A 14942-nucleotide genomic window follows, 5' to 3' on the forward strand; every position below is an offset into this window, starting at 1 on the left:
ATTCTCACAGCTTTTAGAAAAATGGAAGAAAGCCAAGGATAATTTAATGGAAAGTTTAAACTCACCTCAAAAAGATTTTTAATTTCAAATATGAGGCATGTTGTGAACTAAGAGACAGCATAAATGAATGTAAAATGTAAGTTAAACAACAATGAATAATTAATTAGTCTGCAATAAGCCAACCATACAGGATATATCACAAACATTATAAGAACTAACTAAAGAGGAGCGCCTGGGTGGCTCAGTAGGTTAAGTGGCTGCCTTCGGCTCAGGTAATGATCCCAGGGTCCTGGGATCGAGCCCCGCGTCAGGCTCCCTGCTCCACGGGGAGCCTGTTTCTCCCTCTCCCTCTGCCTGCTGCTCTGCCTACTTGTGTTCCCTCTCTCTCTCTCTGTCAAATAAATAAATAAAATCTTAAAAAAAAAAGAACTAACTAAAGAGCCTAAAAGCAGAAACACGTAGAAAAGATATTTCTAATAAACCATTGGTTTGAAACCTACTGTGATGATTCCCCTTTGTTGGACATGGCTTCAGAAATTCAGAAATGAATCTATTCTTAATGTTTTACTTAAAAAGGGGAACATTTGTTAAATCAGCTTTTTGAATTATAGAATTGTAGTACTAAAAAGAGATTATAGAGGTTATCTTTGTTCCAATGTGGAACTGACGCCCCAGAGAGGCAAAATGGTGTCCGAGGTAGGGCAAGATCTGAGTGAGTTCTACCCTCATACCAACATCATCCCAAGTCTCACTTTGTTCCTCCTGCCTCCAGAACAAAATTTCCCAGATGCCCAATTGCTGAACTGCCCTTGCTTCTTGATAGTGTCCCAAAATAAGTCCCAGCTTCCCTGATGCCAACTTAAAATTACCTGGCATAAGTCCAAATCTTATAACAAGCCCCTCCCAACTCATAGAGACATCATCAGGTGTATGCTTTCTCTTGTTGTCACAAGCTTACTAAACTTAACCTTGTATGAACTCAGGTGTGCTCCCAGTGGTCTTTGATAGATTTCCACAAGAGTGAAGACATTCCATATGCACAAGAAATGCTAGCTATTGGCAGTGATAGGAAAGTCGTCTTTCCTCCAGCTTTGTACATGTACCATGCCTCGAGGTATGCTTGTTCAATGAAGAGCCTTTCTTATGTAACTGGGAAGCCAGGTAGCCTGGCTAGAATTAAGAGATGCAATTTTTCCTCCAAGGCCCAAAATATTATTTGGAAGTGTCCAGGGTAACCGCAATAGCAATTGGTTGAATGGAAGAGCAAACAAAGCAAAGATTTTGAGCCTACTGAATTCCAAGTAGTAACCAGGAATTGCCCATTGCCTGGAGATTTTAAGTCAGGCTAGCCAGATCACTAATAAAAAAAGACGGTTGAAATAGCTAAATTCTTAAGTTCTTGTGTCCAAATTTCTACAAACACCCATTTAACAAATAAGGAAATGGACTCTTGGAGAAGTAGAATGAGTGCCCAAGGCACACGCATGCTGATTAGGCTGGGTCTGGAACACAGGACAAGGCTTTATTTCTACAGAAGGTATGTTAGCTACTTACTGCTGCATCACAAATCACCCTAAAACTTAGTCAAAATAAGAGTCGTCATTTATTCTCTTTGGCAATTTCTTCTGGTCAGGAACCTGTGAGTTCCTTGGCTGGGCAGTTCAGGCTCAAGGTCTTTCATGAGATGCAGTTATCTGAAGGGTTGCCTGGGACTGGAGGATCCACTTCTAGGTGGCTCACTTCTGGCTGGCAAAGAGCCTCTCCACAGGGCTGTTCGAGGGTCTGCAGGACACGACCGCTGTCCTTCCCCATAGGGAGCAATCCAAGGGACCAAGACAGAAGCAGCAGTACTCTGTATGATCCAGCCCTGCAAGCCACGCATCATCACTTTGGCCGTATTCTAAAGTTAGTACATGCCGGCCCGGTTTCAGTGCCAGCTCTGTCCGTCTGCCAGATGTACTATTTTGGACCAGCACCAAAAGTCTGAGTCTCTGTTCCCTCATTTATAATATAAAAATATCAATTTCCTTTTGGGGCTGTTTTCAACATAAACCAGTATAACAATATCGGGGTTTGTTTAGTACAATGAGCTGCCCCACAATGCACATTAGTTAGAAGTGATTTCGCTTCCTTAAGGAGCCTGTCTCTAGTTCGCCTCATTCTTGCAAAGTTTTAACTCCAAACATCCCCTTTTTTCACCCCCTGGAGAGACTAATCAGTCGTCAGTCCCTGCCCAACCATCTACTGATCTTAACCCGGATCCACGGTAGGACTATCCGGAAGCGGAACTCTAGTTCCAGGGATGCCCCTGGTGCCCGGAATGCATTGGGAAACGGACCGGAAGTGGCTCCGGGGCTCTCTTCCGATCACTGAGGGCAGCGGGAGACACCGGGCGGGACGCTCCCGGGAGGCTGTGGCGGACTTGCGGCTGCAGCGTGGGGACGCCTTGAAAGCAGAGCGGCGGGGCGCCGGAAAGAAGAGCGGGACAAGCCCTCCCCGGCCACTCTATGCCTGGTTGGAGGCTGCTGGCTCAGGCCGGCGCCCAGGTGCTGGGTTGCCGCGCGGGCGGCCTGGGTGCTGCCCGGGGCTCGGCAAACAGGTGGGTGGGCTAGAGACAGGGTGTGGGGTTGTGGTCCCTGCAAAGCACAGACCTGGAACAGTGACATGGCCCAGTGCGGAGGGGTCTGCCCCGGGTGGAGGAGGAAGGGGCGCAGTACCAGAACGCAGGCACGGAGGAGTGAGGAGCGTTACTCCAAGGAAGTGCCCGTTAAAGGAGTGAAGGGGTGATTTTTTGTTTTTAATGTTTATGAGCCAGCGACTGGTAGAGAGCATTACCAACAGCAATAATATCTACCAATTAGTGGGCGTTTTCTATGTACTGAATGCTTTGTTAGGTATATTAGGCGCCTTAGCTCGTGTAGCCTCACGAGATAGAATTGCTATTGTTAATCGTTTCACAGACACTGTCATTATTCCGTACTGTCATGATTGCAGTTTGCAGGTAAAAGGAAAGCTTGGGGAAGTAACTTACCCAGAGTCACTCAACTAATTCGTGTAAAATTGGGACTCTAACCTGGATGTACCTGACTACAAAAGGTGGATAGGCGACAGAAAGCCTTACTTCTTTTCTGACCCTCCGTGCAAGAATTACATACCTCCTTCCGACACAAGGTCTTCCTTGGTGTGTTCACGTGCTCAGAGATCATGTCTTTAATGGATCTTCTGAGCCTAGGCCTTGTCATTGCTGGGAAGAGGTGAGCTTATCAGAGATCAGCATCCCACATTCTGCCACCTCCACTGGATGTAAACTATTAAAGTACACATACAAATGGGTCAGCTGCTCCTCTGTCTAGGTAGGACATCTCTGTTAGAAATTCGTTTATTCCAGAGGAGAATGAAGACCTTTTACTCTAGAGTAATCATTAACAGTTAAAGTGTGAACCCCATTATTATCATAAGGAATGTCAGGGAAAAAAAAAAACTTGCACAGATACCAAATCCTTTCCTAAGGCCCAGACTACACTTTCCAACTCATGTGACCTCCCTTCCCTACATTAAATGGAGGAACTTTTTATATTGTGATTTCTTTTATAATTTTTATTTTTACAGAACGGTCATCTGGCTTTTGGTTAGAGGTCTCCATGGCAGGAGTGGTACTTGGTGGGATGAGCATCTTTCTGAAGAAAATGTCCCATTTGTTAAGCAGTTGGTCTCTGATGAAAATAAAGCCCAGTTAGCAAGTAAACTGTGTCCTTTGAAAGATGAGCCATGGCCTCTACATCCTTGGGAACCAGGTAGTTATTTTATATTTGATGGTTTCTCATTTCCTAGTTACTGTGTGACTGGAACATTCAAAATCATAGTGACTGCTTGATGAATGTATCATCTCTTGAATTTACTTTTCGTGTCTTAAGTGTGTCTGTTTCATTGTGGTTTGGTTTGCAAGGTTATTTCTAGCATGCTAGTCTACTATTAGCAAATGTCTGATGGTAATCAAGACTTCCTCAAGAAGCTGTTTTGTAGGTGAAAGGAAAATCATTCTGCATATGTTTTCTTATTTCCTTCAGATAAAAAAAAGTTATATAAAATAAATCAGGGAAGAAAAGCTGGAGAAGTATGATCTAAACTACACTGTGTCACACAGATGTTTTCAGTTGGAATGTTCTAGCACTCCAGGTTTGCCAAGCATAACCCCAGAATCAGCTCCTTGTGCTTTAGTAGAGTAGTAAACCCATGTGTAGCCAGACCAAAAATAAGACCTGTCCTTATTTGAGGTTGAGAGTGGTCTTTGCTTGGGGTTTATTGTGACAGTTGAATTATATAGTGATCAGAAATTCTAGGGATGCCTGGGTGGCTCAGTCGGTTGAGCATCTGCCTTCAGCTCAGGTCATGATCCCAGGGTCCTGGGATCGAGTCCCGCATCTGGCTCCTTGCTCAGTGGGCAGCCTGCTTCTCCCTCTGCCTGCCGCTCCCTCTGCTTATGCACTCTCGCTGTCTCTCTGACAAATAAATAAAATCTTTTAAAAAAAATTCTTAGTGGAGCAGCTTTACTAACTTAGGCAAGAAATCTAAGTGGCATGGTGGAGGCTGACATATTTTAGCAACTTGACCACTTTTGTCATCCCTTAACGCCAGCTAAGTTCTTAGAATTTGAGATGTTTTCTAATTAATGACGTTAGATATGACTTGATACTAGGAAAGCAAAGCATAATGATGGATTTATCATGTCCTCTATTAATACCATTATTTTAAAACCAGAATATATCAGTTTACCTATTTTCTTTGTTTTGTACAGTTACCATATATTTATTCATTATACAGAGATTTATTGAGTAACAGTGTGTTACCCAGCCATGGTTGAAGTCTTTTACAGCTCTGAGGAATAGTAGTGTTTTACTCTATGAATATATTAGCATGTTTCTTAACTGTCTGTTGCTCATAATGAAACCACAGTGTAGAAATACTGTTGCTTCATGTTGGCGAATGTTGAAAAAGTTCGTAATAACACTGATTTGTTTTTAATTACCAGGTTCCTCTAGAGTAGGCCTTATAGCACTGAAGCTGGGTATGATGCCTTTATGGACCAAAGATGGTCAAAAGCATGTGGTTACATTACTTCAGGTAAGAAAGAAACAGAGGATGTAACAGATCTGTATGTGTGCAAGATCTGTTTGTGCAAACCTGCATGGACAGTATTTGTATCCTGAAATACATGGCTGTGATGAAGAATGGGCTAATGTCAAGCATAAATGCTATTAAAGAACTTTACTTCTGTTTCAGTGAATGTTTCACTCTTGCCTGAGGGATGACCTTCTTGATACTGGCATAAGGATAACTACAACCATGAATAAAAAAAAGATTGTAACCTAGCTTCTCACAGCTGTACCAGTTGAATTTATAATTGGAAAAAATCTTAGTTCCATCTTATTTTCATTCTTTCAACTCAAAAATAAAATTTTGATCTCTTTGCTAACTTAGAATGTAACATTCTTGTCTGGGGAAGCAGCATTTTGTTGTCTGAGATAAGACAAACTAATGGTTAAGAATGTGGTCCCTGAGACCAGAATATCTGACTTTAGATCTTGTATCTGCCACTTCCTCGCTATGTTCCTTGAAACATTCTGCCTCCTCTGCAAAAGATATAATTGTATTTGGTAAAAGAAATAGTTATTACCTGCCTCAAAGGTTTTTGTGAGGTTTGCACAAGGTAATAAACATCAAACACTTATAACAGTGTTAACTGTCCAATATATGTTAGCTGCTGTTGTCTTTATGATTATTATTAGAGAAAGATTACTGAGTTAGGAGACCATCATTCCCCAAATCAGTTTGGACACCTGAGTTCATCTTTGGGGCCTAGTCTTAGACAAGTGATTAGACAGATGTTGGTGATCGAAATGAGAGCTCATGCACATAGGCCCAGGGGGCCTACAAGCCTTAGGACATTTTTATTAACTCCGAATGATCAAAGAGAAGATTACAGTTTCTAAAACTCTAATGAACTTGGGGAGTTTTCAGGAATGACTGGTGGAATTGTGCATTGGTACAACCACTTCAGAAAACAATTTAGCATAATTATGTGGTAAAGTTGAGATAGGTGAATCTTGTAGTCTAGCAGTTCCACTCCTGAGTGTTAATAGAAAACTTGAATTTTATTATTTTACAAGAATGTTTATAGCAGTATTGTTCTTAATACTCCAAAACTGGAAATAACCCAAATGTCCAATAGCAGAATGGATAAATAAGTCATGGTATTCATGTAATGGAATGCTGGATAGCAATGTAAATGAATAGAAGAGAGTTACACACAGCAATATGGATGAAACTTAGAAATATAAACAAGTGAAAGAAGCAAAACATGGAAAAGTACATACAATCTGATTCTGTTTATACAAAGTCTAAAGCAGGCAACAATAAACCACATGCTTTCAAAGGTAGCAACTGTAAGGAAAAGTAAGTAAATGATTACCATGTGTCAAGAATAGTATTTATTTCTAGGGCAGTGCTTCTCAAACTTTAGCAAGCCTTAATCACCTAGAGGGTTTGTAAAACAAGGAGATTCTGATTCATTTGGTCTGGGCTGGGCATGAGGATCAGCATTTTCACCAAGTTCCCAGGTGATGTTGATGCTGCTTGTTTGAGGACCACACTTTGAGAACCACTGCTCTAGGGGTTAAAAAAAAAAAAGGTGGGGAGGGAAATTACTAGAAAGAGACAGAGGCTTTGTGGATTCTACTTCTTGACCCCGGTTGGTGGTAAATGCGTATTTTCTTCACAAATACTCATTCTGTTGTATATTTATGTTTTAGGCACTTTTCTGTATGTGTTGTCTGTATGCTCTGTGCTTGACATTTTTTTTTTTTAAGTTTACTTCTATATTTTAAGATTGTGATTGGTGTTAGAGGAATGATGAGATAACTTTAGGGAATTCCTAATTGTCCTATGGCTTCAGTGTGACTGGTATGATATGTTAAAGTGTATCTTAGCACATACTTAGTTTTTTTTATATTTGTTTCCTTAGGTACAAGACTGTCATGTTCTAAAATATACTCCAAAGGAAAACCATAATGGAAAAATGGCAGCCCTAACTGTAGGAGGAAAAACTGTATCACGTTTCCATGTAAGGATGTGTTTTCATTCTTTAGAAGAGTACATTTCATTAGTTTCAGATCTGAGTTCTTTAGGTTTTGAGGCTATTCCATAGTCACAAATTTGTGTTTATCCATGAGGTACATTATGGATTTGAGGGAAGGCAGTCTAGTGAAGCCATTGAGCCCGGGATTCTGAGAGAATCTGAGTTTGTTCCAGTACCTCTCCTCAGTATTCAGAACAGTAACTTTATCCTCTAAGCTGAAGTATTTGCCCATCTGTACAATGGGGATAAAAATACTACTTACCTAAGAGGTTTGTTACCAGGATTAATAAGATTTTTCGTATGTGCCTAGCATGTCACAGACACTTAGTAGATGGTAGCTATTTTGTCATTTATGTTTAATTTCTCATTTTTTTCTAAGTTGTCTCAATACCTGACACCAGCAGCATGTGGGGATTAATTTGTATATATTAGAAAGAACTTTCTTTGTGTGTATAATTTTTTTAATCTGAAATCATCACTATAAATATGAGAATACAGTACAGTATATCATACAATCAGTAAGTTGTTTTTATTTTCACTGTTGTACACTGTGTATAGCGACAAGGAAAGGGCAGTTTTGGAGGAAAGACGTGTGTGAGGTGTTTACAGAAAATTCAGGTGGAGTTGTCCTATAAATAGTGGGATATACTGATTGGTGAGTTCAAGGTGGTTAAAATCATTGGAGTCCTATAGTTTGATAGGACTAGAGGCCATTTAGCCCTGTCTCCTAAGTGTTAGAGAAGTTAGCTACTTTGCATATTATGGTAGTATAGTCTATATATATTTTAGTCTGCTATTGATTCTTGACAGTTTATTGCCTAATAATTTTAGGGTTTAAATAGTTTCACAGTAATGAAAAGCACAGTGAGGTATTTATGAAAACTGTAAAAAAATGTCAGATTTTTTTCAAATGTTTGAACTTTTTAAATGTGTAAATACATGCTAGTCTTCATGTGAATAATTCTTTGATTTGATAGGTGCCTGTTTTCTCATTGATTGTACTTCTGTGCTTTTGTTATGTTTAGCACAATCATCTTTATTTTCATTACCAATTTTGTAAATTCATGACTTTATTGCCTTGATATATGTAAATCAAACATGATGTTGGGGTAATCCATTCTTGCACCAACAGATCTGTAAACTACTTCCCAGAACTATGAGATAGTGGAAAAACAAGTGGATGTGGGGTCAGAAGAGCTGAGTTCTAATTCTGATTTCTCGCATTAGCTCCCTTCACTCCACTTTTTTTAAATAACCATTTTCTTACACATAAAAACAGGGAATTGGACTTGATGGTTGCTAAATCCTTTTAGTTCTAAAAGTCTCCTTTGGTTCTCCAATATCTTAGTTCTCAAGAAAAAACAAAAGTTCCCCCCCAAAATGTATTTGGCTGCTCAATTTATTCTATTTTACTTAGGAAAATGTCCTACAGAGTTTATGAATACTAATAATTAAAATATTTCAGAAATGGGGAGCCTGGGTGGTTCAGTTGCTAAGCGTCTGCCTTTGGCTCAGGTCATGATCCCAGGGTTCTAAGATGAAGTCCCGAGTCTGGCTTCCTGCTTAGTGGGAGCCCCTCTCTCTGCTTGTGCACTCTCTCTCTCTCAAATGAATCTTTAAAAAAATTTCAGAAATAATAGTACTTTCATACTTGAGACTGTGATCTACATATTTTCAGCTTTATTCTCTTTAGTGAATATACTGCACAGCAAGATGATTTGGATGCCTTATTATGTTGTGGTGGATTTCCACCCACTTACTTACACACATTTTTTATTTACTTCTCTGGTATGGAGAGTGCTACAAGGGTCTTTCTTGTTCTTCAAGATATACATTTTCTAGGGGTGCCTGTGTGGCACAATTGGTTAAGCAACTGACTCTTGGTTTTGGCTCAGGTCCTGATCCCAGGGTTGTGGGATCGAGCCCCCCGTCAGGCTCTGCCCTCAGCGTGGAGTCTGCTTAAGATTCTCTCTGCCACTCTCCTCTGTGCATGTGCGTGCATGCGTGTGCACTCTCTTTCTAAAATAAATAAATCTTTAAGAAAAAAAGAAGACAATAAATTTTCTGGGTCCAGAGGACATGTATTACAATATTAAGAAAAAACTTTGTCTTTGAATGACCTTTCTTCAGAATTAGATGTGAAAATGAAGTTTTAGAATTCTTCATAAGTAAAGAATTTTGGTTCAGAAAGGGAAAAGATTTTCAAAACTAAAAATATGCAAACTTCCTCTTGCATATTGTAACCCTCAGACAAACTGCAAGTAGAATGGTTATAGAAGGTTTTAAAAACAAATATACTGGGGCGCCTGGGTGGCTCAGTCATTAAGTGTCTGCCTTCGGCTCAGGTCATGATCCCGGGGTCCTGGGGTCGAGTCCCGCATCAGGCTCCCTGCTCACCGGAGAGCCTGCTTCTCCCTCTCCCACTCCCCCTGCTTGTGTTCCGTCTCTCGCTCTTGCTGACAAATAAATAAAATCTTAAAAAAAAACAACAAAACAAATAGACCTTTGAATATAATATATCAAATAGTTAAGTATTCTAAAATGAATTGACTGAATCAGTTTTATTTATAATAGGGCTAGAACTGTTTTGTTTTGTTTTGTTTTACCCTGTAAAGAATTTAGACTTCCCAGAAATTACACTGTTTTGCTTTTGCTATTTTTGTAACTTATTATAAATATAAACATAGGAAGTTAAGTGGCCTTAAAAGTTGATTAAATCAATTCATCTTAGGAGCAGAGAAGCATTTTCATTGTGAGAAGGATAATTGCAGAGAACTTTGAAGAGGGAGAAAAAAAATGCAGCCTCATAGATGGGATTATCCAAGTGTGACACTGCTGTCAGTCTTTTTAAATTGCCTTTTGAAATCATTTATTTGGAAGTTAAAAAAAAAAACCTTCAGTTACACTGCTGCTGCTTTCAACTCAACTTGAGCATTTGGATTTTCTCATGACTGATACCTGGTTAGTTTTATGATATTTTGATTTTTAAAAGAAAAAATTAAAGTATTCAGTTACAGTGAAATTGGAATATAATCAAGAGTATGTATTACCTTTTATGTCTCAGTCTGTAGTTACTTAGATCAAGATGTTTATCTTATCTATGTTGTGTTTCTGAAAAAGTAAAAGTTTTTTCTTAGAAGCTTCCTCACATACTTAGAAACTGATATTAATAAAAGAATATGCTTTTAAAATCATCAGGTAGAATATGTGAATGTCAAAAATAAATTTAAAGTGTTCTAAAATGTAATAAATTTAAATCTGATACATCAGGAAAATAATTGCAAGGAGGCACATTTTTAAATGAGAACTTATGTGTTTGCTTTTGATGTGAAGGAAGTGTGCATGGTTGAAGATGAAATAGGGGCCTAGGGACACCTGGGTGGCTCAGTCGGTTAAGCATCTACCTTTGGCTCAAGTCATTGATCCCAGGACCTGCGTCAGCCTCCTTGCTCAGCGGGGAGTCTGCTTCCCCCTCTCCCTCTGCCCTTCACCCTGCTTGTGCTCTCTCTCTCTCTCCTCTGACAAGTAAATAAAATCTTTTAAAAAAAGAAAAGAAAAGTAGGGGCCTTGATAAAGGTGGTGTTGACTATCAGTGTTAGATTTCAGCATGTGGGAGGCAAAACTATAGGGAATGACAGGGATGAACTTATGTTATTACTCTTGGAGGAAAGGAGGAAAGGATAACTTCTTGAGGGAACACTGTAAGGTACAAAACAACCTTTCGTGGGCATCCAGAGCAGGGCTTCTCAGCATCTGTTGCATGGGTCCACTGGAGGGCCCCAAGGACATTCCCAGGGCTTGTGGGCTGATCCAGAAATTAACTTTCTATGCTTACAGGCCAGTGCCACCCAATTTCATGTCAACCAAAGGCAGCCTTCTCAGTAAGTTACAAAGTGGCACTAACAGTTTACATTTTAAACTGAAATCATCAAGTAACTGAAGATTGCTACATATTCATATAATCTATAATTAAGACTGGCTGTGCAGATACACCATTGGATTGGGGCAGTGATGCTTGGTTATCAGTACATCATCAGCATCGTCTTAAGTTGGTTAGGGTCTTTCAATTGCTGCTGTTCTTGCTTTTTTTACTACAAATTACTCTTGGTTTGGTTTCATAGTAGTTTAGTTTCTTGAAGATTTGTTCATCCGCAGAATAAGATCTTTATTTTAGGCCTACAATTTTTTAATAACTAGACTTGAAAATAACATTGTAGGGCGCCTGGGTGCCTCAGTTGGTTGGGCGACTGCCTTCGGCTCAGGTCATGATCCTGGAGTCCCGGGATCGAGTCCCCCATCGGGCTCCCTGCTCGGCAGGGAGTCTGCCTCTCTCTCTGACCTTCCCCCCTCTCATGCTCTCTCTATCTCATTCTCTCTCTCAAATAAATAAATAAAATCTTTAAAAAAAAAAAAAGAAAATAACATTGTAAACACAGTAATGTCATGTGCTAAGAACTGATGCAGCAGCAAGAGTGGAAAGGTGTGGTGACTTGGAGAGGCAAACCAGGACTTTACACCCAAATGGATGTCTGTCCTCCATCTTTTGTGTCTTCACCATTCATTTAGCTCACTTCTGCAGTGTTTGACTTGCCACTGTGCTTAGCTCTAAAGTTGTAGACACAGGTGAATAAAACAGTTCGCCATCCAGGTGCTCCAGCAGGCGGGCAAACATTCGTGTAAGTTGATAAGTGTTAAGGTAATGTGGACAATAATTGAGATATAGGCAAGGTCTAGAGATAGCATAGACCAAGGAGTAGTCAGCTCTGGCAAGGCTGCCCAGGCAGGAATCTGGACAGGAAGTATTACTGGAGCTGAGACTAGACATATATTTGATTTTTAATGAGCTTTGGAGGTACAGGGGTGGGAAGAATTACAGGCCAAGAGACGGACATAGGCAGACATAGGTAAGCATACATAGAATACTGTGGTTCCTTGGGCACCTGCAGGTGCTTCTTTTGTGATGAGAGGGGAAGTTGAAGGGGAAAGAGCATCAGGAAGATAGATACACCTGTGTTGGTTATAGTTCCATGAAAGAGGCACTATTCACATCAGGAAATATAAAGCGGTACAACTTTTTTGTCAAGTCTTCTAGCAGTCTGTATCAAGAGTCTTAAGAACTAAGAAAAGAAAAAAGACGCAGGACATTATTTTAAGGAAATGAGATATTCATAAAGTTTTCTATTCAAAGATGTTTTTTATTCAAGGATATTTACAGTACAGAAAAAAGGGCATGAGTGGAGGGAAAAGCAGGCAGCAGGACCTACCAGGAGCTGGGGATGTAGCAGCAACTAAAGTTTCTGTTCTCAAGAAGCTTACATTTTGGACACCTAGGTGGCTCAATTGGTTAAGCGACTGCCTTCAGCTCAGGTCATGATCCTGGAGTCCCACATCGGGCTCCCTGTTCAGTGGGGGGTCTGCTTCTCCCTCTGACCCTCTTCCCTCTCGTGCTCTCTGTCTCTCATTCTCTCTCTCTCAAATAAATAAATAAAACCTTAAAAAAAAAAAAAGCCTACATTTTGGTGGGATTGGGGATGAAACAGGGAGGCCGTGGCTTAGAAGATAAACAAACAAAAAAAAACATTTCTATTTGTATCACAACAAATAAAAGTGCTTTGTAGACTAATAAAGTAAGCTGAGGGGATTGCAAGTGACAAAGTGGTGCTATTTTAGATAGAATAATCAGGAAAGGTAAGTTGATATTTAGATGGAGGCCTGAATAAAATGTGGGAGCAAGTCCTGCAAAAATCTGAAAAGCATTCTAGGCAGGGGGAATAGTATGTGCAAAGGACCTGAGATTATTGTTTATTTTTATTTTTTTAAATATTTTATTTATTTGACAGAGAGAGACACAGCAAGAGAGGGAACACAAGCAGGGGGAGTGGGAGAGGGAGAAGCAGGCTTCCCGCTGAGCAGGGAGTCCGATGTGGGGCTCCATCCCAGGACCCTGAGATCATGACCTGCGTTACGGCAGGCGCTTAACGACTGAGCCACCCAGGCACCCCCTGAGGTTTTTGTTTAATGTGTTCTTGGAATGTGAGGAATGCCTTGTACCTGAAGCAGGGTGAGCCAGGAGGAGAGTAGTAGATGAGGTCAGATTGTATAGAACCCTGTAAACCATGTTAAGGATTTAGGATTGATTCTGCATGAGATGGAAGCCATTGTGGAGACATGATTTAGCTTGAGTTTTAAAAGGATCATGCCAGCCTGTGACTGGAGAATAGACCATAGGGTCAGGAGTGTGGAAGTTTGGAGACCAATTAGGAGGCTATTAATATAATCCAGGCAAAAGATGGTGGTTTGAGGTGCAGAGGAGAAGTAATTGATGTGGGCTTTATTTTTAAATAGAGTCTGCAGGAACTGCTGGTGTGTGGGACATGGGATGTGACAGAGAAAAGAGTCAAAGGTAACCAACCACAAGATTTTGGGTCCAAGCAACAGAAGTATGGAGTTGCCCTTTATTGAGGTTTGGGAAACCAGAGGAAAGCAGGTTTCTGGGGGTGGGGGGGGAGTTGAGTTCAATTTTAGACATATCAAACTTGAATTGCTGTATGACATCAAAGTGAGATACTGAGTTAGCGGTTGGACGCATGAATTTGTAGTTCAGAGTAGAATTTGCAGTGGAGGTTAGAAATGTGGGATTGTTAGCATATGAAAGAACTGAGAGAGAGTGCAAGTCTCAAGGAGAGAGTGGTCACCTGTGCCAAGCATTCCTGGTAGAGCCAATGAGATAAGTATTGACCTGTGTATTTGACCACATAGAGATGGTTGGTGACCTTGATGAGCACTTTGCATTGACTATTTAAGGGCTGCAAGCACCGGGTTAAAGTGGGTTTGAGAGAATGGGAAGATAGAAAGTAGATTCAGCAGAAGTTTTTCAAGGAGCATTGTCATAAGGGGGAATGGAAAGGAGACTATGTGGGCAAGGGAAAGTTTTGTTTTAATGTGAGTTATTGTGACATCTTTGTATACTGATAGGATAATTCCGGTAGAAGGGGGGAAATTGGTGATTCAGAAGGCAGTAGAGACAATTTCAGGAGTAAAGCCATTGAATAGGTGGGAGAAGGGTGGGATGAGTACATAGTGAGGGATTTGACTTCTAATAAGAACATGGACAGCTTACCTGTCATTGTGATTTCCAGCCCCAGTTTCACATCAGAATCATAGGGAGTGCTTAAAAAACACACTGACACCTGGATGACACCTTAGATCAGTGAAGCTGCAGTCTCCAAACAGAAGGCCCTTGGCATTGGCATTTTCTAAAAGTGCCCCATGTGCATCTCATGCAGTCTGGCGGGGGGTGGGGGATGGCAGTAGGTAAGTGCTTGTGCAGGAAGTTTGATTGGGTGATAAGACCTTGGGGAAATGCTCCTGTTCTTCTGGTTTTTTAGTGAAATCTGAAGCAACATGGTCAGCTCAAAGAGGGGAGAAGGAGGGAACAGTGCTGGAGGTTTTAAAAGAGATTGTGAAAAGGGGCTTTGGAGAGTGTGAGAGGGATTTAAGTAGGGAAATGTAGGTTGGCCAGATCACGTTTGGGACTCACTTTGAAGTTTGTGATCATACATTTGAATGTGACCCGGTATGTTTTCTTCCAGCTGCTTGGAAGCAGGTGCAGAGTAGACAGAGTTGAATTTCCCAGGATTGGGGTTCTTGATATTTAGTCTCCAGTCAGAATTCAAGTATGAGCACAATTCTGTTTTTTTCCTACAGAATAAAGATCTTCCACCATGTAATGTATATGAGCTCCGCCATGCACCTGGTTGGATCCTGGGTGAAATGGATTATAGATAAAAATCTCACCTCCCTTAAA

The 14942-nt window shown here is 40.6% G+C and overlaps 1 protein-coding gene across 2 annotated transcripts in view; it reads left to right on the plus strand.

The window, feature by feature from the left end:
* The first annotated feature begins 2343 nt into the window (after positions 1 to 2343).
* The window catches only part of MRPL3 (mitochondrial ribosomal protein L3), a 39024-nt gene continuing 26425 nt past the window's right edge, over positions 2344 to 14942 (plus strand). The window contains exons 1-4 of one of the 2 annotated variants that reach the window (XM_045903788.2): positions 2344 to 2599; positions 3610 to 3794; positions 5030 to 5121; positions 7022 to 7120. In XM_045903788.2, the coding sequence (XP_045759744.1) occupies positions 2508 to 2599; positions 3610 to 3794; positions 5030 to 5121; positions 7022 to 7120 (468 nt within the window). In that variant the 5' untranslated portion in view covers positions 2344 to 2507. The remainder of the gene's footprint in view (positions 2600 to 3609; positions 3795 to 5029; positions 5122 to 7021; positions 7121 to 14942) is intronic. The other variant, XM_045903789.2, reaches the window with a different exon arrangement.

This window comes from Mirounga angustirostris, unplaced genomic scaffold, assembly GCF_029215605.1.
Source record: "Mirounga angustirostris isolate CCGP_5_RB_7025 unplaced genomic scaffold, mMirAng1.0.hap1 SCAF_1, whole genome shotgun sequence".
Taxonomy (NCBI): domain Eukaryota; kingdom Metazoa; phylum Chordata; class Mammalia; order Carnivora; family Phocidae; genus Mirounga; species Mirounga angustirostris.